The sequence below is a fragment of the Salvelinus fontinalis genome, chromosome 31 (assembly GCF_029448725.1).
Source record: "Salvelinus fontinalis isolate EN_2023a chromosome 31, ASM2944872v1, whole genome shotgun sequence".
Lineage (NCBI taxonomy): Eukaryota > Metazoa > Chordata > Actinopteri > Salmoniformes > Salmonidae > Salvelinus > Salvelinus fontinalis.
The window spans coordinates 38,421,379-38,444,917 of record NC_074695.1 but is presented as its reverse complement, the minus strand read 5'-3'; the positions used below and the strand labels follow the sequence as shown (position 1 = coordinate 38,444,917).

General features: G+C 41.8%; 2 protein-coding genes across 8 annotated transcripts in view; both read right to left on the bottom strand.

The window, feature by feature from the left end:
- Positions 1 to 22,115, bottom strand: part of LOC129830193 (potassium voltage-gated channel subfamily KQT member 2-like) — a 45,407-nt gene extending 23,292 nt beyond the window's left edge. The window contains exons 1-10 of one of the 6 annotated variants that reach the window (XM_055892556.1): positions 21,551 to 22,115; positions 7,538 to 7,628; positions 6,956 to 7,082; positions 6,155 to 6,330; positions 5,708 to 5,833; positions 5,327 to 5,437; positions 4,817 to 4,912; positions 4,475 to 4,569; positions 2,084 to 2,146; positions 1,675 to 1,704 (exon numbers count right to left, since the gene is read on the bottom strand). In XM_055892556.1, coding sequence (XP_055748531.1) covers positions 1,675 to 1,704; positions 2,084 to 2,146; positions 4,475 to 4,569; positions 4,817 to 4,912; positions 5,327 to 5,437; positions 5,708 to 5,833; positions 6,155 to 6,330; positions 6,956 to 7,082; positions 7,538 to 7,628; positions 21,551 to 21,846 — 1,211 coding nt within the window. In that variant the 5' untranslated portion in view covers positions 21,847 to 22,115. Of the gene's footprint in view, positions 1 to 1,674; positions 1,705 to 2,083; positions 2,147 to 4,474; positions 4,570 to 4,816; positions 4,913 to 5,326; positions 5,438 to 5,707; positions 5,834 to 6,154; positions 6,331 to 6,955; positions 7,083 to 7,537; positions 7,629 to 12,872; positions 14,144 to 21,550 lie in introns of those variants that run through there. The other 5 variants (XM_055892551.1, XM_055892552.1, XM_055892553.1 and 2 more) reach the window with 5 other exon arrangements.
- On the bottom strand, positions 13,005 to 21,634 carry LOC129830194 (E3 ubiquitin-protein ligase TRIM39-like). 2 transcript variants are annotated; one of them, XM_055892559.1, is made up of 3 exons: positions 21,551 to 21,614; positions 17,541 to 17,577; positions 13,005 to 15,833 (listed from the first exon to the last, which is right to left on the bottom strand). In XM_055892559.1, the coding sequence occupies exon 3, from the start codon at positions 15,829 to 15,831 to the stop codon at positions 14,164 to 14,166; it is 1,668 nt and encodes a 555-aa protein (XP_055748534.1). In that variant the 5' UTR covers positions 15,832 to 15,833; positions 17,541 to 17,577; positions 21,551 to 21,614; the 3' UTR covers positions 13,005 to 14,163. The 2 variants fall into 2 exon arrangements, with proteins under 2 accessions (XP_055748534.1, XP_055748532.1); XM_055892557.1 differs by lacking the exon at positions 17,541 to 17,577 and having other exon boundaries at positions 21,551 to 21,634.
- Positions 22,116 to 23,539: the final 1,424 nt, after the last annotated feature.

Here is a 23,539-nt window from a genome sequence, read left to right as displayed (position 1 = left end):
CTAATGATAGTCCCACTAAGCACAAACCAGATGGGATGGTGTATAGCTGGAGAATGCTGTGGTAGCCATGCTGGTTAAGTGTGCCTTGAATTCTAAATAAATCATGACAATGTCACCAGCAAAGCACCCCCACATCATCACACCTCCTCCTCCATGCTTCACGTTGGGAACCACACATGCGGAGATCCTCCGTTCACCTACTCTGCGTCTCACAAAGACATGGTGGCTGGAACCAAAAATCTAAAATTTGGACTAATCAGACCAAAGGACAGATATCCACTGGTCTATGTCCATTTCTTGTGTTACTTGGCCCAAGAAAATCTCTTCTTATTGGTGATTCACTCAGTCTCTTCTGAACAATTGATGTTGAGATGTGTCTGTTACTTGAACTCTGTGAAGCATTTGTTTTGGGGTTGCAATATGAGGTGCAGTTAACTCTAATGAACTTATCCTCTGCAGCAGAGGTAACTCTGGGTCTTCCTTTCCTGTGGCAGTCCTCATGAGAGCCAGTTTCATCATAGCGCTTGATGGTTTTTGCAACTGCACTTTAAGAAACTTTCAAAGTTCTTGAAATGTTCTGGATTGACTGACCTTCATGTCTTGAAGTAATGATGGACTGTCGTTTCTCTTTGCTTATTTGAGCTGGTCTTGCCATAATATGGACTTGGTCTTTTACCAAATAGGGCTATCTTCTGTATACTACCCCTACTTTGTCACAACGCAAGTGATTGGCACAAACGCATTTAGAAGGAAAGAAATTCCACAAAAAGACACACCAGTTAATTGAAATGCATTCCAGGTGACAAGCTCATGAAGCTGGTTGAGAGAAGGCCAACAGTGTTCAAAGTTGTCATCAATGCAAAGGGTGGCTACTTTGAAGAATCTCAACTATAAAAACATTTATTTGGTTAACACTTTTTTGGTTACTACATGATTCCATATGTGTTTTTTTATTGTTATGATGCCTTCACTATTATTCTACAATGTAGAAAGTAGTAAAAATAAAGAAAAACCCTTGAATGAGTAGGTGTGTCCAAACTATTGACTGGTACTGTATATTTATTTAAGGAACTCATCCTGCTTTCAAATACATTTTGAAGGTTGTAATAGGTTTTTTAGCCCATAGCTTTTGTTTTAAGGTTTGAGTCACTCAACTATCACATGAATACACATTAGACATTGCAAGAAAATGAGCTTTAAAACTGCAACATTTTCTCTGCACCCCATGGCAAAACGTGTAGAATTACAGGAAATAAGCTTTGAACCTGCACATTTTCTCTCCGCCAACAAGAGGCGTGTGAACAGTTTGTGTCACGAACAGTGCCTGTGGCCATAGAAATAGATGGGAGGGCGCGGATGTTTCCCAATGCTGGAAGGGGGACCTGAATAAAATAGTGTGGGAACCCCTGAGCTAGAGCACTGTGGGTAAATGTAAGGCCACTGTTCTTGAAGGAGGATCTTATAAAAAAGGTACATCCATATCTGACACACATTGTAAAAAAACAAGACTCATCAAAACCTTGGTCCTTTCTGCCCCGGGACAGACAGACAGACAGACACACACTCCCTCCCTCAAGAAGAGTGCCTCAGCAGCTTTGAGCAGAATTGAAGTAAAGCCAAAAGGGGGTAGAAGAAGTGTGTGGTAAAACAACAAAGTCTGGTTGAATAACAGACCTGGGGGAGGCTTCTGTCTGAGAGTCCTTCCTTTGTTTCCAGACAAATGAAAAAGACACACACAGAGACACACACACATGCATTTCCGTGACAAATCCCAACGGGCAGCATTTTTTAGGTTACTAAGGTCAGAAAGGGAAGGACAAGGGTGAATATCTGAAAAAGTCAACAGCAGTAGCTTATATATCATTAAGATCATCAGGATTTAGCATTTGGGTAATTAAGCACCTGTCAAGTAGCAAGGGGAAAAAAGAGAAACAGAGTTGTCAAGGCAATGACTTAATCAGGTGATTAGCACTAAGTTACTGCAGCCCTGAGACACCACGAGACTATGAATTCAGGGGAGATTCTCCAAAAAGTAAGAATTCTCCATTCACATAATCATCATCCTCCTACTGTATATTCAGACCTGCTGAAGGATTTGGCCTTCAGATTCCTCAGGAGGTCCAGTTGATTGAGGGGGGGTATGAGTCTGGAGAGAGAAGATGAGACGGTTTTCATTATCTTTTATACATCCCACTGGAAGGATAGTGCATGTCTTTCTAAAAAAACAAATTACCTCTAAGTTCAGTGGCCCTCTAGTCTGGAGCATTGAAGCCTAACATTATACTGTTTCAAAATAGAACCATTCCTTAGACACTGCTGCACAGAATACTGTATGTAGCTCTAAAATGAAATAAAAAGCAGAAAGCTGCTTTGAGAAAGCCAAATATTGCAGTCGGCAGATTAATTTCCCAATGATTCCAACGGACTTAGAAGGTAAACAGAGTGATTCATTTTCAAAGTAGCTACAGTGCCTTCAGAAAGTATTCATATGTCCTTGACTTATTCCACATCTTGTTGTGTTACAGCCTGAGCTCAAAATGGATTAAAAAAAAAATTCTCTCACCTATCTACACACAATAACCCATAACGACAAACTGAAATTTTAGATGAAAAAACAAATGAAATACAGAAATGTTAAATTTATGTAAGTGTTTACACCCCTGAGTCAATACTTTGTAGAAGCACTTTTGACTGCTATTACAGCTGTGAGTCTTTCCACACCTGCATTGTGCAACATTTGCCCATTGTTATTTTCAAAATTCAATTTTTTTTAGGTCTTGCCATAGATTTTCATGCAGATTTAAGTCAAAACTGTAACTCAGCCACTCAGGAACATTCACGGTCTTCTTGGTAAGAAACTCCAGTGTAGTTTTGGCCTTGTGTTTTAGGTTATTGTCCTGCTGAAAGGTGAATTCATCTCCCAGTGTCTGGTGGAAAGCAGACTTAACCAGGTTTTCCTCTATGATTTTGCCTGTACTTAGCTCCATTCCGTTTATTTTTTTATCCTGAAAAACTCCCCAGTCCTTAATGATTGCAAGCATACACATTACACGGAACGGGTCCCCAAAAAGTTCTACAGCTGCACCATCGAGCGCATCCTGACCGGTTGCATCACCACCTAGTATGGCACCTGCTCGGCATCTGACCGTAAGGTACGAGAGGGTAGTGCGTACGGCCCAGTACATCACTGAGGCCAAGCTTCCTGAAATCCAGGACCTATATTCTAGGTGGTGTCAGAGGACTCCAGTCACCCAAGTCATAGACTGTTCTCTCTGCTACCGCATGGCAAGCGGTACAGGAGCGCCAAGTCTACAACCAAAAGGCTCCTTAACAGCTTCTACCCACAAGCCATAAGACTCCTGAACAGCTAATCAAATGGCAACCCGGACTATTTGCATTGCCTGCCCCCCCCCTCCTCAACCCTCTTCTACGCTGCTGCTACTCTGTTATTATCTATGCATGGTTACTTTAATAACTCTACCTACATGTACATATTACCTCAATTACCTTGACACTGGTGCCCCCGCCCATTGACTCGGTACCAGTACCCCCTGTATATAGCCCCGCTATTGTTTTTTACTGATGCTCTTTAATTATTTGTTATTCTTATCTCATCCTTATTTCTTATTTATTTTTGTTTTTTTATATATATTTTGGGGGGTATTTTCTTAAAGCTGCATTGTTGGTTAAGGACTTGTAAGTAAGCATTTCACTTGGCGCATCTGACAAATACAATTAGATTAGAATTGAGTTTTCCACAGACACCATGCGGCATGTGAGTAATAGTCATGTGAGGTGAAATGTGTATATTGGGGAAGTGAGCACTCCGTTTGTTTGTTTGACCTGACAAAGATCCATTTCAGATGGAAACATTGTCAATGAAGCGGTGAATTGGGATATTTAACCGTGTGCAGGCCTTCTTGTTCTTTAGTATTCTTTATTAGCCCAGCACCTATGTTTTTAAGGATGTGCGTATGACCAAAACATTTTTATAAACACTATTATTGCACACAGAGTGAGTCCATGCAACTTATTAAGTGACTTTTAAGTGACATCCTTACTCATGAACTTATTTAGGCTTGCCATAACAAACAGGTTGAATACTTATTGACTCAAGACATTACAACATTGTATTAAAAATGAAAAGCTGTAAACATTTCTAAAAATATAATTCCACTTCGGCATTATGGGGTAATTGTGTGTCGGCCAGTGACACAAAATCTCCATTTAAAATTCAGGCTGTAACAACAAAATGTGGAAAAAGTCAAGGGGTGTGAATACTTTCTGAAGGTACTGCACTAGTTGTGCTTTGAATATCAGAACAAAGCCCAGCAGTATCTCAAAATGAAAGGTATTAGAGTTCAACTTCAAATTGGAAAGCCAGACTGGTTGGTGTTATTTCATGGGTATAAATGGAATTTCATTTCCAGGATAAAAATGTATATAAAGTATAGAGAACAGATATGGTCTGTACCTGTACATTGGGAGAGAAACGTTCTCCTCATAAAAATCCCACGTCGACAGCAGATCAGTCCGAGCGAGATTCGTAGCATAAAATCGCCAAGCATTCTATTTGTGAGACAGATGGTGTTATTTGCTAGTGATGCAGACAATGTCATAATGCAGAGGATGTTCAATGACCCAACAAGTGATATATAATTCAATAAAATCAGTCAGAAAGAACAAGGTAAAAAAAAAAAAATATATATATATATTTTTTTTATTAAAAATTAAAAATAAAATAAGAAAATCAGTAAAATGGTACACAATGTGTCAGTGGGTGTGTCCAGACTAAATGGTGGTGCGTGTTGGCCACCTGTATCAGACCAGCAGCAGGTTGGCGTCGCTTCTCAAAATGCTTCTGTCTGTGCTGCTCCTGGACCTTCAGAGCAAAACCAGACCCCAGGATACCCTGTGTGCGTGCATGTGAGTGGGTGTGTATAAGAGAGAAAAAATACACATTGTTCAGAATATCTCTACCCTCTTGAATATGAACATCTGAAACTAGAATGCAGGACTAACAGATTAAAACATAATAATAATGGTTATCGGAACGTGTTTAATTCAAGTGTGTACCAGGCCATGTTTTGCCTAAGCAGAAGCGCACCATTGAAGAGCACAACAACTCTAAAGTGAACTATTGACACAAACATTGCAAAATGTTCCGGAATATAACCATTGGAGTTCATGCACTTGGCCATAAGGTTGGAACTGTGAGTAAAAGTTTTACATTTACTTCAAATTCAGAAACATAATACAGTTAAATTAAGTTGCCTTCTGCATCATAAGGGTTTGAATTAGCACCTAAAATGTCCCTCAAACTTACAGCTGGGAGCGCAAAGAAAGCCACTCCTATCATACTGAACATTGCAGCCAGCAGACGTCCATTCCAGGTCTTTGGGAACTTATCCCCATAGCCTATGGTAGTCAGGGTGATCTAGAGAAAGAAGAGGCATTTTCAACAGCACCTACAGTAATGCATACCTTATATAATACAGTAGTCCGCCAAAGCTGGTAAGTCAAGACCCCATTCCACTACAACTTTATCAAGTGACTTTATAGCTCAGTTTTAGATATGTATTTTGCTGGGTACTGCAGATAAATTAGGGAAATATATTATTGGAAAACTAACTGTAAGTCTGCTCTAATAGAAGATACCATTGAATACCTTGAGCACTTTCTAATTTGGAAATATTATTGAACTTACCAGCCCCCACCACAGGGCATCAGCATAGGTCTCAAACATGTCGTTGTCATCTTTCTCGACCGAGTACACCAGGAAACTAGCCAGGATGAGACAGAGAAAGCCTATGTACCAAGCAGTGATAAGTTCCTGGAGAAGAGGAACAGAGCATCCGATATAGAATTTGGTAACACTTCATGGTATGTATACATTCATAAAGCCTTCATAAATAATGCATAATAATATCTGTATCCACCAAATCCACCTATTCTGATTATGACTGGACTATGTAATCAAATTCATGAAGACACAGTTTATTCAAATTTGTAGATTAATTTACTTCTACCCAATGCCTTTTGATTGTTTTTTTGTAGAGCCTTCCTTCCAAATCCCATCTCGCAGAAGGTGAGAAACCTGGGCTCCTGAGGTTAACTAAACCCCAGCTAAACATATAGCCTTTCTAGTGGTCACCTTGCTGTGGGCATAGACCACGGATCCTAGAAGTTTCCAGGTGCCCCCGCGCCGGTCCATCCGCAGCATGCGGAGGATCTGCAAGAAGCGGAGACTGCGGATGGCAGAGGTGGCGAAGACATTTCCCTGGGAGCCAGCAGCCAGCACCGACACAGATGCTATCAAGACCATGATGTCTAGAGGAGGAAGGATAGTCACATCATGTCAATGGTGTTCCATGCGCTCACACGCACACACTCTCAAGCCCACGATGTCTGGGGAAGGAAGGGGATTCACAGAATGTCTGCGGGGTTTCCATGGCAACAAGCATCACCAAACACTGTTGAGATTGCGTTGATAGTGTTCAATGATTACTGACATCCTCCAACACTGAGAAGCCGACCTCACATGACAATCCCATGAGGCACTATTCAGGTGTTGCTATTTAATAACATGGTATTGAACAAAATGACTTCAGAGAATGTGAGTAGTGAACTGGTGTAGTTCTAAAACAAGGCAGTGTTGAATGTTGATGTTAGTGTTTCCTTTCCTTACATAAGGTATGGGAGACTTGAGAGAAACTGACTACACTTAGAAATATAAAAGTCATTCTTGGTAAAAAAAATATTTTATGTGAATAACGCTTGTTTTTATGGAAATGAGAACAGCAAAGTCGGAGGAAGAGGTAGAGAGATAAAAGGAGAGAGTGATGAGAAACGAGAAAGAGGAGAGAAGACCAGGACAGGAGAGTTGTAAGCCAGAACAGAAGAAACATCCTGAAAAGTGAGAGGTAGAAGGAGAAGTAAGTCTTTCTGTTCTCACCGATAACACAGAAAGGCTTGCGGGCGAATTTCAGCCTTCCCCTCCATCCTCTGTAGCGACAGCAGCAGCCCGCGGCCCATATCCTCACGATGTACTCAACTCCAAACACCACGATGGTCACTATTTCCTGTGGTAATTGGGAGCAAGTTCAGTGTCTGGGCCTCTGTTCTTTTCAAGTACTTCTGTACTTCCTTGCCCAGCACCTGTTTTTTTGGGGGGATGTGCGTATGACCCCAAACTTCACTATTTCCTGTGACACATCAAATCACAGACATATTATACTGCCACGAAACCCAAAGTCTTATCATAGTACAGTTCCATGCACAACACAACCAGATGGCTAGAGTAGTAGTCGGGAACTTCTTAAGATTCCGAAAAAAGATAAGTGACCTAAAGCTATGGGTGGCTATAATGTGAGAGATATGAACCTGAGTACATAGTTCATTTTAGGATTACGTCGGATTTAAAAATCTATATTGCACATATTTGATTGCGACATACTTTGCCGTCTTGAGCATAAAAAGAGCGTAGAAAACATGGACAGAGCACAGTACTTTTCAGAGCAAACCACCACACACATACCAAAATGTACAAGGCAGTCTCAGAGCTGTTCTTGAACTCGTTGATGGTAGCGAAAACAGAGAGGATGAGACAGGAAAACACCAACAGGAAGCTGAAAGAAATAAGAGGACATTAAACTATAGGCTCCTGTTCAAATACTTCAGAAATGCATCCTTCCTTGCTCGAGGTAAACACATATCAATACGCGATTGGATGGGTGTAAGCCAATGTAACCACCCTATTTCTTACCAATCCATGACTCAAGGAAGGACGGGTTTATTTCTGAGGTATTCGAAAAGGGCCTGGTAGAATCCCCCATAAATGCCACCCGAACAGCTGGCTAGCTGTCAACAGTCCTTGACCCGGGTTGTACTTTTAAACATAAGCCAATTCCCCCATCTGTACATCTATGGCTGTAGCCGGGGGGGGGGGAGGTGGACTTATAGTAAGTAATTAATGACTGCAAAGGACACTGGGACCTGTCACGGCCTTGGTCATAGAATTTAATAAGAAGATCAGCTTTTAACAGTTTGCAATTTCATTAATAAAATGCATAAGTTAAACGTGCATGAAACGAGTTTACAGTCAGTCGGACCTTTCACTAATAAAAATAATACATGTAAATACCCTGTATGTTGAAACTGTATTTGCGTATTTCACATGCACACAAAATAATCACATTACTTTCACATGTAGCCTAACCTGTCATACAAACTGGAAACTGCTTATCCTCAACTGGCAGCTTCATTAAATAGTACCCACAAAACACCAGTCTCAACGGCAACAGTGAAGAGGTGACTCTGGGATGCTGGCCTTCTAGGCAGAGTTCCTCTGTCCAGTGTCTGTTCTTTTACCCATCTTAATATTTTCTTTTTATTGGCTTTTTCTTTGCAACTCTGCCTAGCAGTACAGCATCCCAGAGTCACTTCTTCACTGTTGACGTTGAGACTGGTGTTTTGTGGGTACTATGTAATGAAGCTGCCAGTTGAGGACTTGTGAGGCATCTTTTTCTCAAACTAGACACTCTAATGTACTTGTCCTCTTGCTCAGTTGTGCACCGGGGCCTCCCACTCCTCTTTCTATTCTGGTTAAAGACAGTTTGCACAGTTCTGTGAAGGGAGTAGTACACAGCGTTGTACGAGATCTTCAGTTTCTTGGCAATTTCTCGCATGGAATAGCCTTAATTTCTCAGAACAAGAACAGACTGACGAGTTTCAGAAAAAAGGTATTTGTTTCTAGCCCTTTTGAGCCTGTAATCGAACCCACAAATGATGATGCTCCAGATACTCAACTAGTCTAAAGAAGGCCAGTTCTATTGCTTCTTTAATCAGAACAACAGTTTTCAGCTGTGCTAACATAATTGCAAAAGGGTTTTCTAATGATCAATCAGCCTTTTAAAATGATAAACTTGGATTAGATAACACAACGTGCCATTAGAACACAGGAGTGATGGTTGCTGATAATGGGCCTCTACGCCTATGTAGCTATTCCATTCAAAATCAGCCGTTTCCAGCTACAATAGTCATTTACAACATTAACAATGTCTACATTGTATTTCTGATCAATTTGATGTAATTTTAAAAATGGACAAAAAAATAAGCTTTTCTTTAAAAAAACAAGGACGTTTCTAAATGACCCCAAACTGTTGAATGGTAGTGTATATTTCAGGATGTTGTGTATTCCTGGAAATTATCACAATTCTTGTAAACATTACAGTTTTAAAAACATTCCTTGTCAATTTTTTAAAAAGTGTTATTTTGTCACAAGTTCAGCTGAGGGCAAATTTCTCTACTGAATGAAATATTACCACTATCTCTTTAAAACCATGTCTATCTTTAAACACAAATCACCTTTTTTGCCTTTTAATCATATTTTAACATGGGCTTAATACCTAACAAACACTTTAATTTAACACTTAACATAGGGCAGGTATATCCCATAATGCCTCATATCCCATAATGCCTGGGAAGGAAAAACTGGCCATTGGCTCAACTTACCCTAAGGCAAACATGGCTATTGGCTCAACTTACCCTAAGGCAAACATGGCTATTGGCTCAACTTACCATAAGGCAAACATGGCCATTGGCTCAACTTACCCTAAGGCAAAAATGGCTATTGGCTCAACTTACCCTAAGGCAAACATGGCTATTGGCTCAACTTACCCTAAGGCAAACATGGCCATTGGCTCAACTTACCCTAAGGCAAACATTTTGACTATATTATCCCAGACAGTTACAAGGACGCACTTTCATACTTGGTTTAGGACCTCATACTGAAGCTTATAGAGATCCCAACTGATGTATAGAACACTCTTAAAATGTTTTTTTTAAAATGTAGATACAAGCATCATGAAACCTTTAACACATGAAATTAAATTGACTTAGTGAAAATCTGTTGTTTTTTTTCACCTAACTTGCTTACCACTTTCCCATGTGGTTTCCTCCTTCAGAGTCCATGAAATGATGACCTCTTCCTAAATATTTGGTCAAATGATTCATTTTGTGTATGGTTTCCTAGAGACAAGGATGGCTCATCTTACCCCACTCTCCCCTACTGTATATCCTATTGTGTACATATCTTACTACTACTACTAGGAATACTACTTCTTCTATTACTGGTTATTTTTGATAACTCTTATTGTATTTGATTATCAAACTGCAATGTTGTGGGACCTAGCACATGCACTTCACTGCACCTTGTATGCCTTCTGTAAACTGTGTACGAATAAAATCAGATTTTTATTTGATTTAAAGGAGCTTCTCAGTTATACTAATTCCATCCTCTGTTGGCTGTTGCACACACTATTTATAAACTTCAGGTCAGTCTTAACTTAACACAGTATTGGTGTGCGGCCAGATCTTCTAACGATGCCATCAGCTTGCTGTGCTGTGCCAAAGCTCTGTTGTGAGACAGTATTTATTGCTTCTGTCACTCGGTCAGTACCACCCCCGAGAGTGAGAAATGCTCCAAGTCTGCAGACTGTAGTCCACCTTCCTGCAGTTCTACAGAAATCACTTTTTCTAGGCTATCCCCACATAACCCAGTATAGTAGCTTTCACTGGGGCTGTTTGAAACAAAATGGTGAATGTGATTTGGAAGAGGCAGGAATTGGGTGTGTGCTTGGCAAAAGATGGACAGAGACTGGTCTTTGGGAAGCTTCCTTTGGAGCTAATCCAATTCTGGGCTAACGGAGATGTCATAGTGAAAGCAGATTCGGGGGGGGGGGGGGGGGGGGGGGGGGGTGATTTAACAGCAGCTTTCAGAAGCTGAAGCAATCTGGCTAGCTAGATAAATCACACAGCTATGCTGCAAGAGACAGTTAACGACACTCCCGACCTGCAGTATAAGATGTTTGGGTCTTACAACCCCGGACACTGCATAAAGGGGTAGTCAGGAGTCTAGGCCACACACAAACACTACATAAGCGTGTTTGGGTCTGAGAAAAGCACCATAGTAAATACATGACTAGCATCATACCTTAGAAAAGCCTCAATGTATAGACAGTGGAGCTTGAGTGAAGATTATTTTATGAAACTTTTCACATCTCCTTTTAAAATTTCAACAGTAGCTCATTATAGCACACACACCTGATGCTGCCAAGCTCATTAGCACTCCCTGACAAGCACACCTGTAACTGGTCAATGCCTAATAAGAGGGGTGAATAGAACACTATCCAAAGCAACCAACCAATTAGACACAGTAACATTTTTAATTCAAACAAATAGCCGTCAACAAGATCGCAATCAACTTCCCTAGATTGTCACTACAAAAGTGACTATACCTAATTAATAATGCCTAATAGTGGAATACACAGTGTGCAATTACACTCACAGCATATGTGCAGTAGATACATTACTACTGTTTGTGCTGTACTGTGAACGAGAAGAGACCCATGGATCTGGTCACCTCGCGATAGAGACACACACAAGTCAATAGAGCTCAATTTCCATAACATCTCCGCTATTGCAAGACTGGCATTACTACTAAAGATACATTAGAGAGAAAATCACATGAATTCATTCCTGATTGTGCCTATTCATAAAGGCACCTTGGCATCTCTCTGCTTGTTGCCGGATGTCTAGATGTTTTCACGCGAGACAAGAATTGATAAACAAGATGGAAATGGATTTCTTGGAACCTGAAAGAGCTGCACTTTCACTCAGTTGCAGATAAAGAAACATTGATCTGCCCCGCTCAGCAAGCTGTCCAGACCCAGACATGTCTATGAGGACTTTAAGAGTGCAGATGAAGCAGATTCCTCCAGATTACTTACCAGATGGGGAAGAAAGGGCCCCAAAGCAACATCCAGGCCCTCTGAGACTAAAACTGCCAATTGCAACCAATAGAAGCCAAACTCAGGTATACAATGACAGGGGAAACACAGTAGCAATACACTTTTTTTACTAAAACAATTGTCTGTTATGCAATTTTTTAAAATATATTTAATGTAAGTGCTGCACTTCTGCTACTATTGATTCTTCTGGAGACATATGATTAAGGTTCTGAAGGAGCCCATCTGCCACAGTGCAGCTACTATAGTATTGCTAACATACTAAATCTTGTCGTCAGTGTTCCTTAATGAAGATTAAGTCATTTCCTCTAAACAGTCCGTTGATTTGTTGTTGGGGGACCATTTTATGATGAAAAGGATACTAAATATGATTCAGAATTAATTGAAAACTAATTGGGTTGGACAAGAGAATAAACCAATGACTTTATATCTGAATGGACAAAGCCATTGATTACGTGACACCGTTCATTCCTATGTGAAGACTCAATAGCAGATTTGAAGCACTATTGGTGGATACTCACACTGCTCTCCAGGCATGTGTGCCAGTTTTGACTAGCAGAAGTGACTTTTCATAGCAAGTTAGGATAACTTATGCAGCAGGCTAGGAAAATTAACGCGGTAGGTTAGTAGAATTAGGTTATGGTTAGGAAAAGGGTTAGGCTTGCTAAAACTGTCCACCGATGCGAATCAAACAAATCTAGCTATGACCAGGCCTGCCATCAGAAGTCTTGGTTTTCCACCTATGCAATTCTGCACATTTGAAGCCAAAGAAGTTGGTTAAGATATCTCAGGTGGGCTACTCCATGAGCTACTCCAGGAAGTGACGTTGCAGGCAAGCTCAGTGCTGCCCCCTCTCACTGAGTATCTCAAGTTGGAGGCCGAATGGGGTACTGCATTCTGCCATTACCAACTAAAAACCTATTCTGCTAATTAAAAATAATAACTTAAAATAATTGGTTCAAGGACATACATCTGGTGTAATAGAAGCAATTATTGGTACCAAAACTGTCTTCAAATGTATTTATCTTTTTATTTTTGTACACAAAGATTGACCATGAATATTACCTTCTTCCCATTCACTACGATGGGGGATACTGTTTTCTGCAAACTGCCTGCTGTACTCTGGTCGGCCTTGAACTTTGTGGCTTCAATGAGAGGGGGCAGTCCTTCTCCCCTGGAATAAACACTAAATAAGAATACGTGCTGAATGTTTATTTGATAACAGGACATTGATTTGTTGTTCAAACCTTTTCGCTAAATTCCAACATTAAAAGGACTGTGTAATTACAGTTAACATCATTTCAAACATCAATACTCTGCAGGCTGCAGAGCATCTCCAACCAAAGACTTTGTACATTTTGGAAGATTTAAAAGAGGCCAACTCATACACCTGTGTAAACTGTCATAAAGCACTGTAGCATTTAGTTTTTCTATTTTAAGAAAAAGCCCAACAAAACCTTTCACCTCACCCCAAAACGTACCCTCCAAATATACAGAACAGTGCCTTCTCTCCAGTAGCCCATTGATTATACACATATGATTGTTACGCATATAAAGGAAAATTAGTCCCGTGGCTATTACCTTGTGAACAGGGTGAAGTGAACCCATGCTCAGATACTGTGTGTGACTGTGTGAGAGCAAAGTCTTGCATCTCTCTCATCTGAATATCTGCAGTGATGCTCGTGGCAACGTCATTTCTGAGTCTCACTTTAAGCAAATTAACATCCCCATCATGCTTATGGAAATGCATAAAAATGCTGGGCAGGCCATCATTTTGGCTGCCATGCCTATGTCCCCATTCACAGGGCACGAGTGGTCACTGAATGGTTTGATGAGAATGAACACAATGTAAATCATATGACATGGCCGTCTCAGTCACCAGATCTCAACACATTTTAACACTTACGGGAGATTCTGGAGCGACGCCTGAGACAGCATTTCCCACCACCATCAACAAAACCCAAAACGATGGAACGGTGTTGCATCCCTCCAGTTGAGTTCCAGGCACTTGTAGAATCTACGCCAAAGTGCATTGAAGCTGTTCTGGCTCGTGGTGCCCAATGCCCTATTAAGAGACTATGTTGGTATTTCCTTTATTTGGGCAGTTACTTATATATGCCACAGAGAAAAATAGGCAGAATAATAATGAATTCCTACATGATTGTGGAGGTAAAATATATGTTTTTGTATGAGGGGACTTTGTCCATTCAATCTAAATGAAAAGTAAAAAAACATTGTCAGTTGCATGCCTGATTAGAAACCTAACTTTTTCACTGTGTCATTCCAATACTGTGACCATTTTTGAAAAGCTGTATAGAGGTATCAACAATCACTTGACTGAATCAATTGCTGAAATCTAAGGTGTATCATCGAGAGGTGAAATCTCATACTGATTGACTGACATGATCGGACAAATGATCAATGGGGCAGAGTTTTTATCATCATTATTTATGCCTGTAAAGAGGTATGGGTAGAGTCTCTCAGTGAAGGTGCAGACGGTGAAAGAATAGATATGAGACCCGGCCTCCACATCATAAAAGGAGACCTCCCCCTCCTCATAATCCACAAACACCCCCACCTTCTGAGGCTCCTCTGACAGAGAGAGAGGGATACTGGGCCCAGCGTGAGCCATGTACTCATCCCCATTCATCAGCCCCACAGTCCAGTATCCATTCACAGGACTGAGCCGTACATTCCCCTTCCTGTTGATGGACTCTCTGGCCACTCCCAAAGCCCACCTAGTCTTCCCCTCCACCTGCACCTCAAAGTAAAATCTCCCAGAGGAGAAGCCTTCATTTCCTAGTACACAGGGTACAGGATCAAACCTCTTTGGGTTGTCAAGGAAGAGCTTTTGACTGTGTCCTAGCTTCACCTGTTTCCCATCCTCAGACAAAATGAGTTTGGGATTTGCCGTATCTGAGTCCAGAGTCACATCCACAGCTGACTGCTGCATTCTCTCCAGCTCGGTCTCAGACAACTTCTCCACCTCTTCATTAAGTGTCTCCTCCAGTTGAGACACAGCTCTCCAAAGGGTCCCGACACACAAACCGCTGTGAACCCTGATCTCAGACCAGTCCTTGGTGCGTGGAAGGGTGCAAAGCGATGGGGAGCTCTGGAGGACGTGGAGGTGGTCCTCTGTGTTTGACAGCTTCTGCAGCTCAGTGAGTCTCCTTTGTAGTTCAGTAATTTCCTGCTCCAGCTCTTTGATGAGCCCTTCGGCATGCCTCTCTGCTGCTTTCTGTTTCACCTCAATCACCTCAATGAACTCAGCCTGGCTTTTCTCAATAGCGCGCACCAGAGTAGTGAAGACATGCACGCTATCTTCTATCTCTCTCTCTGCACCCCTCTTCCTGAGTGCTATTGAGTGTTCCATCTGCTTCACCTTCTGCAGTCTCTCCTTGATCAACCTCTGCACTTTTCCCTTGGTTTCCCACAGCAGACTCTTCCTCACTCCACTCTCTTCCTCTATGGGGACAGCCTTGTGGAACTTGTGGTCTGTCTCAGTGCAGAACTGACACAAACACGTCTGGTCGCTCCTACAGAACAACTCCAGGGGTCGTTGGTGCTTCTCACACACCCTGTCATCCAGGTTCTCCACAGGGTCAATTAGCTTGTGTTTCTTGAAGGAAGCAACTCTCTGATGAGGCTCTAGGTGAGTCTCACAGTAAGAAGCCAGACAAACCAGGCACGACTTCAAGGCCATGAACTTCCTCCCAGTGCAGACATCGCAGGCCACTTCTCCAGGCTTGGCGGGGTGCTGTGTGAGTGTGCTGTCAGCTGGAGCTAGCTTCCGGACATGGGCAGCCATTTCAGAAATAAAAGTATTGACACTGAGATCTGGTCTCCGTTCAAAAGCCTTTTTACACATTGGACACTTGCATAGGCCCTTAGCGTTCCAGTACACTCCGATACAGGCCATGCAGAAGTTGTGTCCACACGGGATGGAGACTGGGTCAGTGAACACATCTAGACAGATAGAGCACTGGAACTGCTCTTCAGACAGGAGACTGTTGGAGGAAGCCATAGCTGAAAGAGGCCAAAAAACATGTTATTATTTTCATGTGTCAATATCAGTCAGTGGAGGCTCCTCAGAGGAAGAAGGGGAGGACCATCCTCCTCAGTGAATTTCATAAAAATAGTGAAGTTATCCTTTTTAAAGAAAACTATAGTAAATATATTCACGTCACAAAATAACTGATTAAATCACACTGTTTTGCAATGAAGGTCTACAGTAGCATCAACAGCACTCTGTAGGGGGGCACCATGGTGTAGTCAGAGAACAGCTAGCTCCATCCTCTTCTGTGTACATTGACTTCATTACAAAACCTAGGAGGCTCATGGTTCTCATCCCTTTCCATAGACTTACACAGAAATCATGACAACTTTCGGAGGACGTCCTCCAACCTATCAGAGCTCTTGCAGCATGAACTGACATGTTGTCCACCCAATCAAAGGATCAGAGAATTAATCTAGTACTGAAAGCATAAGCTACAGCTAGCTAGCACTGCAGTGCATAAAATGTGGTGAGTAGTTGACTCAAAGAGAGAGAAAGACAATCGTTGAACAGTTTATAACAAATACATTTCTTCAAAAATTGAAGGAGAAGCAAGAGAGATTGCAATATTCAATGTTTTCCCCACTTTCACTTACTTAGCAAGCTAATGCAGCTAGATAGTTTAGCCTACTCAAACACCTGGCTCAAACAGAAGGATGCTATGTTAGGTAGCTGGCAATGACTATCCAACACTGGAACCCTTCCAAGTCAAGGTAAGCTTTTGGTTTTAATAATTTATTGCCACTGAGGCCCGCCAGTGTAACTGCTAAACTGCTTACTGACTGCACACTGTACTGCATGATTGTAACGGGTTTACTAATGCGTTAGTTCTATTAGCTATGTTGACTATGACGTTACTTGAGGTAATATGGTGAGAATAATGTAGGCTATGTGTAGCGGTTAGCGGTTATGATATGAAGGTTTGTCTTGGAAAGGTATTTTTGTTTGTCACAGACAGCTGATGTGTTGTGCATTGAAGTCCACACGTGAAGGGAAAAGGTGAGGAGGAGATCACATAGATGCGAGAAGGAATACAGTGAGCTGTTTATATGTGGCTGTATGTGCTATGAAAGTGAACTGTGTTTACGTGTGATCAGGGTTGTATTCATTCCGCCAATTCGGTTGAAAAACATTTCTAAAACGGAAGCAAACTGAACGAAACAGGGATGAACAACATGAATTTGTCCAATAGAAACTCTGATTTGCAACTGTTGGACCAATAATTACCCCCTAAATCAGCTAGATGCAAGCAAGAATGTGCAAAGCGGTATTGAATGTGTCAATGTATTGACTGGCTGTCACCTCAATTTTATTTTCAACCTGTGTGCATTAACGTTGTAAACTTTCATTCATTCATAGGCTGGGTATAGGGAAAGTTTGCGTATCATGTAGTAGTCCAAACCTACAGTATCAATGTTATATTGAACTGGTTGAATGGAATATGAATGACAGTCATCCAATATGTGGTTATAGAAATAAGGCCATGTTCAAAAAACATCCCTCATCTTAAACGACACCGACCGCTACTGATATCAGCCCATGTAGTAACGTCAAACTATACTATTTTAACCATTCTTTGACATATCATGAGAGTCAAACGCAGACAGGATAACAATTAGGGCTGTCATTTCATTAGTGTCTAATCTTGTCCAGGCAAAGCTCTTAATTTTTCTACTCACCTCAGTGTGCAGTATGTTGTTGACTGTTCGTTCTCCTCTTCAGATCAGAAAAAAAGGATAACAGTGACTGGGGATTTGGTACAGTTTCGTTGAAACACTCTTAGGTTTCACTTCAGCAAAATGACGTTGTAAGCCCCTCCCTTCTCCATAGTGATGACTAACCTCTGCTCTTAAAGGAATACTGCTTTAAATAAGGTGTATATTTAATTTTACCACACAGATGCCAACTGATAAGGTTTATGTGTTCAAGAGTATTGTATAAACATAATATCATTGTGCCGACATTGTAACTGTAGCTGCTTCTAGGCTAGATTGAACAGACTCAAATGAGATGCTCAAAAGCTACTGCTAATGCTCATGTTCTGTGTTAGAAAAAGTTACCTGCCCATGGAAATACACAAGAGATTTTGGAAGGTACTGTTGAAGTCGGAAGTTTACATACACTTAGGTTGGAGTCATTAAAACTCGTTTTTCAACCACTCCACAAATGTCTTGTTAACAAACTATAGTTTTGGCAAGTCGGTTAGGACATCTACTTTGTGCATGACACAAGTCATTTTTCCAACAATTGTTAACCGACTATTTCACTTATAATTCACTGTATCACAATTCCAGTGGGTCAGAAGTTTACATACACTAAGTTGACTGTGCATTTAAACAGCTTGGAAAATTCCAGAAAATTATGTCATGGCTTCAGAAGCTTCTGATATGCTAATTGACATCATTTGAGTCAACTGGAGGTGTACATGTGGATGTATTTCAAGGCCTACCTCCAAACTCAGTGCCTCTTTGCTTGACATTATGGGAAAATCAAAAGGAATTAGACCTCAGAAAAAAGATTGTAGACCTCCAGAACTCTGGTTCATCCTTGTGAGCAATTTCCAAACACCTGAAGGTACCATGTTCATCTGTACAAACAATAATACGCAAATATAAACACCATGGGACCAAGCAACCGTCATACCGCTCAGGAAGGAGACGCGTTGTGTCTCCTAGAGATTAACGTATTTTGGTGCGAAAAGTGCAAATCAATCCCAGAACAACATCACAGGACCTTGTGAAGATGCTGGAGGAAACAGGTACAAAAGTATCTATATCCACAGTAAAACGAGTCCTATATCGACATAACCTGAAAGGCCGCTCAGCAAGGAAGAAGCCACTCCTCCAAAACCGCCATAAAAAAGCCAGACTACGGTTTGCAACTGCACATGGGGACAAAGAGCGTACTTTTTGGAGAAATGTCCTCTGATCTGATGAAACAAAAAATAGAACTGTTTGGCCATAATGACCATCGTTAGGTTTGGAGGAAGAAGGGGGAGGCTTGCAAAGAACACCATACCAACCATGAAGCACGGGGGTGGCAGCATCATGTTGTGGGGGTGCTTTGCTGCAGGAGGGACTGGTGCACTTCACAAAATAGATGTCATCATGAGGCAGGAACATTATGTGGATATATTGAGGCAACATCTCAAGACATCAGTCAGGAAGTTAAAACTTGGTCGCAAATGGGTCTTCCAAATGGACAATGACCCCAAGCATACTTCCAAAGTTGTGGCAAAATGGCTTAAGGACAACAAAGTCAAGGTATATTGGAGTGGCCATCACAAAGCCCTGACCCCAATCCCATAGTCATTTGTGGGCAGAACTGAAAAAGTGTGTGCGAGCAAGGAGGCCTACAAACCTGACTCAGTCACACCAGCTCTGTCAGGAGGAATGGGCCAAAATACACCCAACTTATTGTGGTAAGCTTGCGGAAGGCTACCTGAAACGTTTGACCCAAGTTAAACAATTGAAAGGCAATGCTACCAAATACTAATTGAGTGTATGTAAACTTCTGACCCACTGGGAATGTGATGACAGAAATAAAAGTTGAAATAAATAATTCTCTCTACTATTATTCTGACATTTCACATTCTTAAAATAAAGTGGTGATCCTTACTGACTGAAGACAGGGAATTTTTACTAGGATTAAATGTCAGGAGTTGTGAAAAACTGAGTTTAAATGTATTTGGCTAAGGTGCATGTTAACTTCCGACTTCAACTGTACTTATACAGTTCTTGACATGCAGTGCCCTCGGACTATCCCTTGACTGACACTCTCCTGGTTGAGAAATGGGGCACAGTGTGGAATTTGTTGTTATTTAAATGGACAAGCCCTCTCTTGTTTTCACTTTGACTGGCGTTGGAACACTGACAGGATAGAAGAGGAGGTAAGATGTCCTCAGAGAGAGCGCACAAGAGAGAAAGAGGGAGTGAGAGAGAGAATACCACTTCCAGGTATTGATCCTTCACACATACAATCCAAATAAGACCATAGACCGAGCCTAACATTTCTGAATTGTACATCAAGACCAGCATGCAGCTGGCTAGCCGACACAAATATGAGCAAAGTTTTGCTTCAGCTCCTGGAAGAAGAAGATGGAAAACAAGACAAAGTGCCATATCTGCATTTTGAGATGTGATCGAAAAACCTTGCAGGAGGGCAAGATTTGACTGAAGTCAGCACATGCCAGTTTTATAAATCAGCTGGCCTGAACATAAAACAAGACTAAATAGATTAAATGAGGTGGATGGTATAAATGATGCATCACGGCGAGCACACAAATGGGATAGAAGCAGAGCTGTAGTTGTTTTACTAGCTCCCATTTTGAGAGGGTGGATACCGTGTATACATTCACAGGTGCCTTGATACCATCTTGCTAGGAGGTCCACTGCATTTTCACTATGGGCTTCCACAGCAGTCATGTGATTAGAATTCAACAGCCTATTTAACCTGCCATTGTGGCGTGTGTGGGTTGCCTTTGATACAAGCATGATGTGCTAACAACATAGATCCTGTCTAAAAGAGAATTTGATTGGAGGCATTGGTAACATATCACATGCCTATAGGCTACATCCTTATCATATAAGATGACAGCTTACTACATGGAAGTAAGGCATTGTGTAGGTTAGATGATCCTCTACGAGTCTACTACCCACTAGCAGCTAGTTTCAATGATGACCCCCAAAAGCTACCCAGGGTCAAATGAGGGCTGAGCTTCAAGTAGCTGTTACAGTATCCCATTATTAATGGTTGACGACAACCCCAACAGGCAAGACTCAGTTAGGCCTAAGTGTATTTTAACTCGAGGCAAATTTTGGGGTATTCAATTTCTGAGATTTGTACACAGATTTCCTAGCTTTGTTCCAATTTCAGCACGTAGGCCTACTACACAACTAAGCTGGCTCTTCATAAAATAGGTCTACAAACAAATTAACCAGTTACGGTGCAGAGCAACTTCATGCCATCGCAATCGCTCATTAGGCCTGTACAATGTATCAGATTTTAACTAGAGCCTCAGCAGTGAAGTCCCAGGGTGCTGGACGCCCTCATAACTACACTGATCAATGTGAATGACTCAGAGACAATGACTTGCTTGCTTGCGCGTTAGTCTAATACATTTGGCGATATACTTTTTGGGTTGATACGGTTGTCATGCATATTTCCTGATACAGTGCCGCTTAGTATCGAAAAGCGTGTGTGTATGTGTTGGCCCGTCGGACTATACAGGCCATGCATGACTGCAACGTCAATTAGTTAAAGTATCGACGCCGCACGGGAGCTGTCCACCAGGCAAAGGTGCTGAAAGATAAAAGGAGCGCCAATGGGGGGGGGGGGGGGGGGGGGTTACTAAAGGTTTGGCACAAAGTTGGGAAATAGGCCTGCTATGCATGTGAATGATTGCATGGACGTTATGCAGGGGGTGGGTTAGCCTAAATATTGTTTCCCTATGCAGATAAGGGCTGTGGTAGTGGTGATTCACACTAGTCTACTCCTGCTCAACCCTTTTTATCTGCAGAAAACGCATCACTGAAGAACAATGGCTACAAGTCCAACTTCACACCCCAAATAGCTACGCATGATATGTCTTACCCCAACCCATGACACTACATTCGGGGCCACATAATATTAAACATGCTTGTCTAGCCTCTATGCTGAGTTCCTTATCCGAGTGGCTTGGTATACTTACACATAAGCGTGGTAAATAAACGCCCATCCCCGCGGTCTTTCAAGTGCATTATATAGAAAATTCTGTAGTTTCCTATAGCTGGGGTTTTTCTTCGGCGTTCTCCCACCTCTTATGGCACTGGACCTCCGTCTGCATAGGATACTGGTCCGCTTTGTGCTTTCCGAGCCCGCAATCAGCTGCGCCCCGTCTCTGCTAGATTCGGGAGCCCCGGGGTCCAATCCGACAAAGCCGACTTTGTGCTTCTTCTCTCCGGCTTGAGTTGGGTAAACCCCGCCGTTAACATTTTTCTGCACCATTCTAAAGTCGAGGTGACTCAAACCGGGAGTTTTCAATCTCGTTGCGGGGTAGCATCACTGGTGAGTGTTGTGTGTGCTCGTAAATGCAGTCGTTGTCCCTCTGGAATAGCAATTGCAATGTCCATGCGATTGCGAATCTGCAATGTGTAGCCTACACTGTATAGGCTTCTCTCTCAGCTCCTTCCGGCCGTCTGACAAACCTGGGTAGGGGGAAATGCGCTTTAAATATTTAACAATCTATACACGTAGGCCTAAGCTAAATTATTTAAATATATATATATACTGAACAAAAATATAAACGCAACATGTAAAGTGTTGGCCCCATGTTTCCTCAGCTGAAATAAAACATCCTCAATTTTCCATACACACAAAAAGCTTATTGCTCTCAAATTTTGTGCAGAGATTTGTTTACATCCCTGTTAGTGAGCATTTCTCATTTGCCAAGATAATCCATCCACTTGACAGATGTGGCATATCAAAAAGCTGATTAAACAGCATAATCATTACACAGGTGCACCTTGAGACATCTGTGGCATTGTGTTGTGTGCACATTTTAACTGCACATTTTAGAGTGATCTTTTATTTTCCCCAGCACGAGGTGTACCTGTGTAATGATCATGCTGTTTAAATCAGGACAGGCCACCCCTCAGAGCCTGGTTCCTCTCGAGATTTCTTCTTAGGTTACTGACTTTCTAGGGAGTTTTTTCTAGCCACCTTCTACATCTGCATTGCTTGCTGTTTGGTGTTTTAGGCTGGGTTTCTGTATAGCACTTTGTGACTTCGGCCGACGTAAAAAGGTCTTTATAAATACATTTGATTGATCAGCTTATTGACATGCCACACAATAAAAGGCCACTCTAAAATGTGTAGTTTAGTCACACAACACAATGCCACAGATGTCTCAAGTTTTGAGGGCGTAGTGCAGGAATGCTGAGTGCAGGAATGTCCACCAGAGCTGTTGCTAGAGAATTGAATGTTTATTTCTCTACCATAAGCGGCCTCCAACGTTGGTTTAGAGAATTTGGCATTACGTCTAACCTGCCTCACAATCGCAGACCTCGTGCAACCACGCCAGCCCAGGACCTCCACATCTAGCATTCTTCACCTACCGTCTGAAACCAGCAACCCGGACAGCTGATGTAACTGAGGAGTATTTCTGTCTGTAATAAAGCCATTTTGAGTGGAAAAACTGGCAAATGGATGGTGTAGGACGACCTTAGAACTTGCTAATTTAAAGTCTAAGTTGTAAACAAGATTCCTGTACGCAAGTACACAGGCCTCGATGGATTGTTAAGAAATTCTAAAATGATTCATTCCAATATCCCTCTTTGCCATCACTCAAGTATTGCTCCTCAGTCAACACTCCCTTCAGGTTATGACACGGGAGAGCATAGCCTCAGGCTTTCATTATATCTTGCACACAGGTAATGCAAAGTCTTCCTTAGTCAAGATAATGGAAACAAACATAATCATACTGTGTGTTGCTTCCCTATCATGTTCACAGTTGGGATTGAGCGTAAAGGATACATGCTACAGCAATAAGGATCCCTCCCTGAATCTCTTATTAAGTTAAGTCTTGGAGGGCCCCTGTATGGAAGACTGGAAGCCCTCTAGAGACAGGCCTAATGGTAGAAGTGGTGATAGGGGCAGTTGGACAGAGAGAAATTAAGACTTCCCTCAGATAGAAAATGGC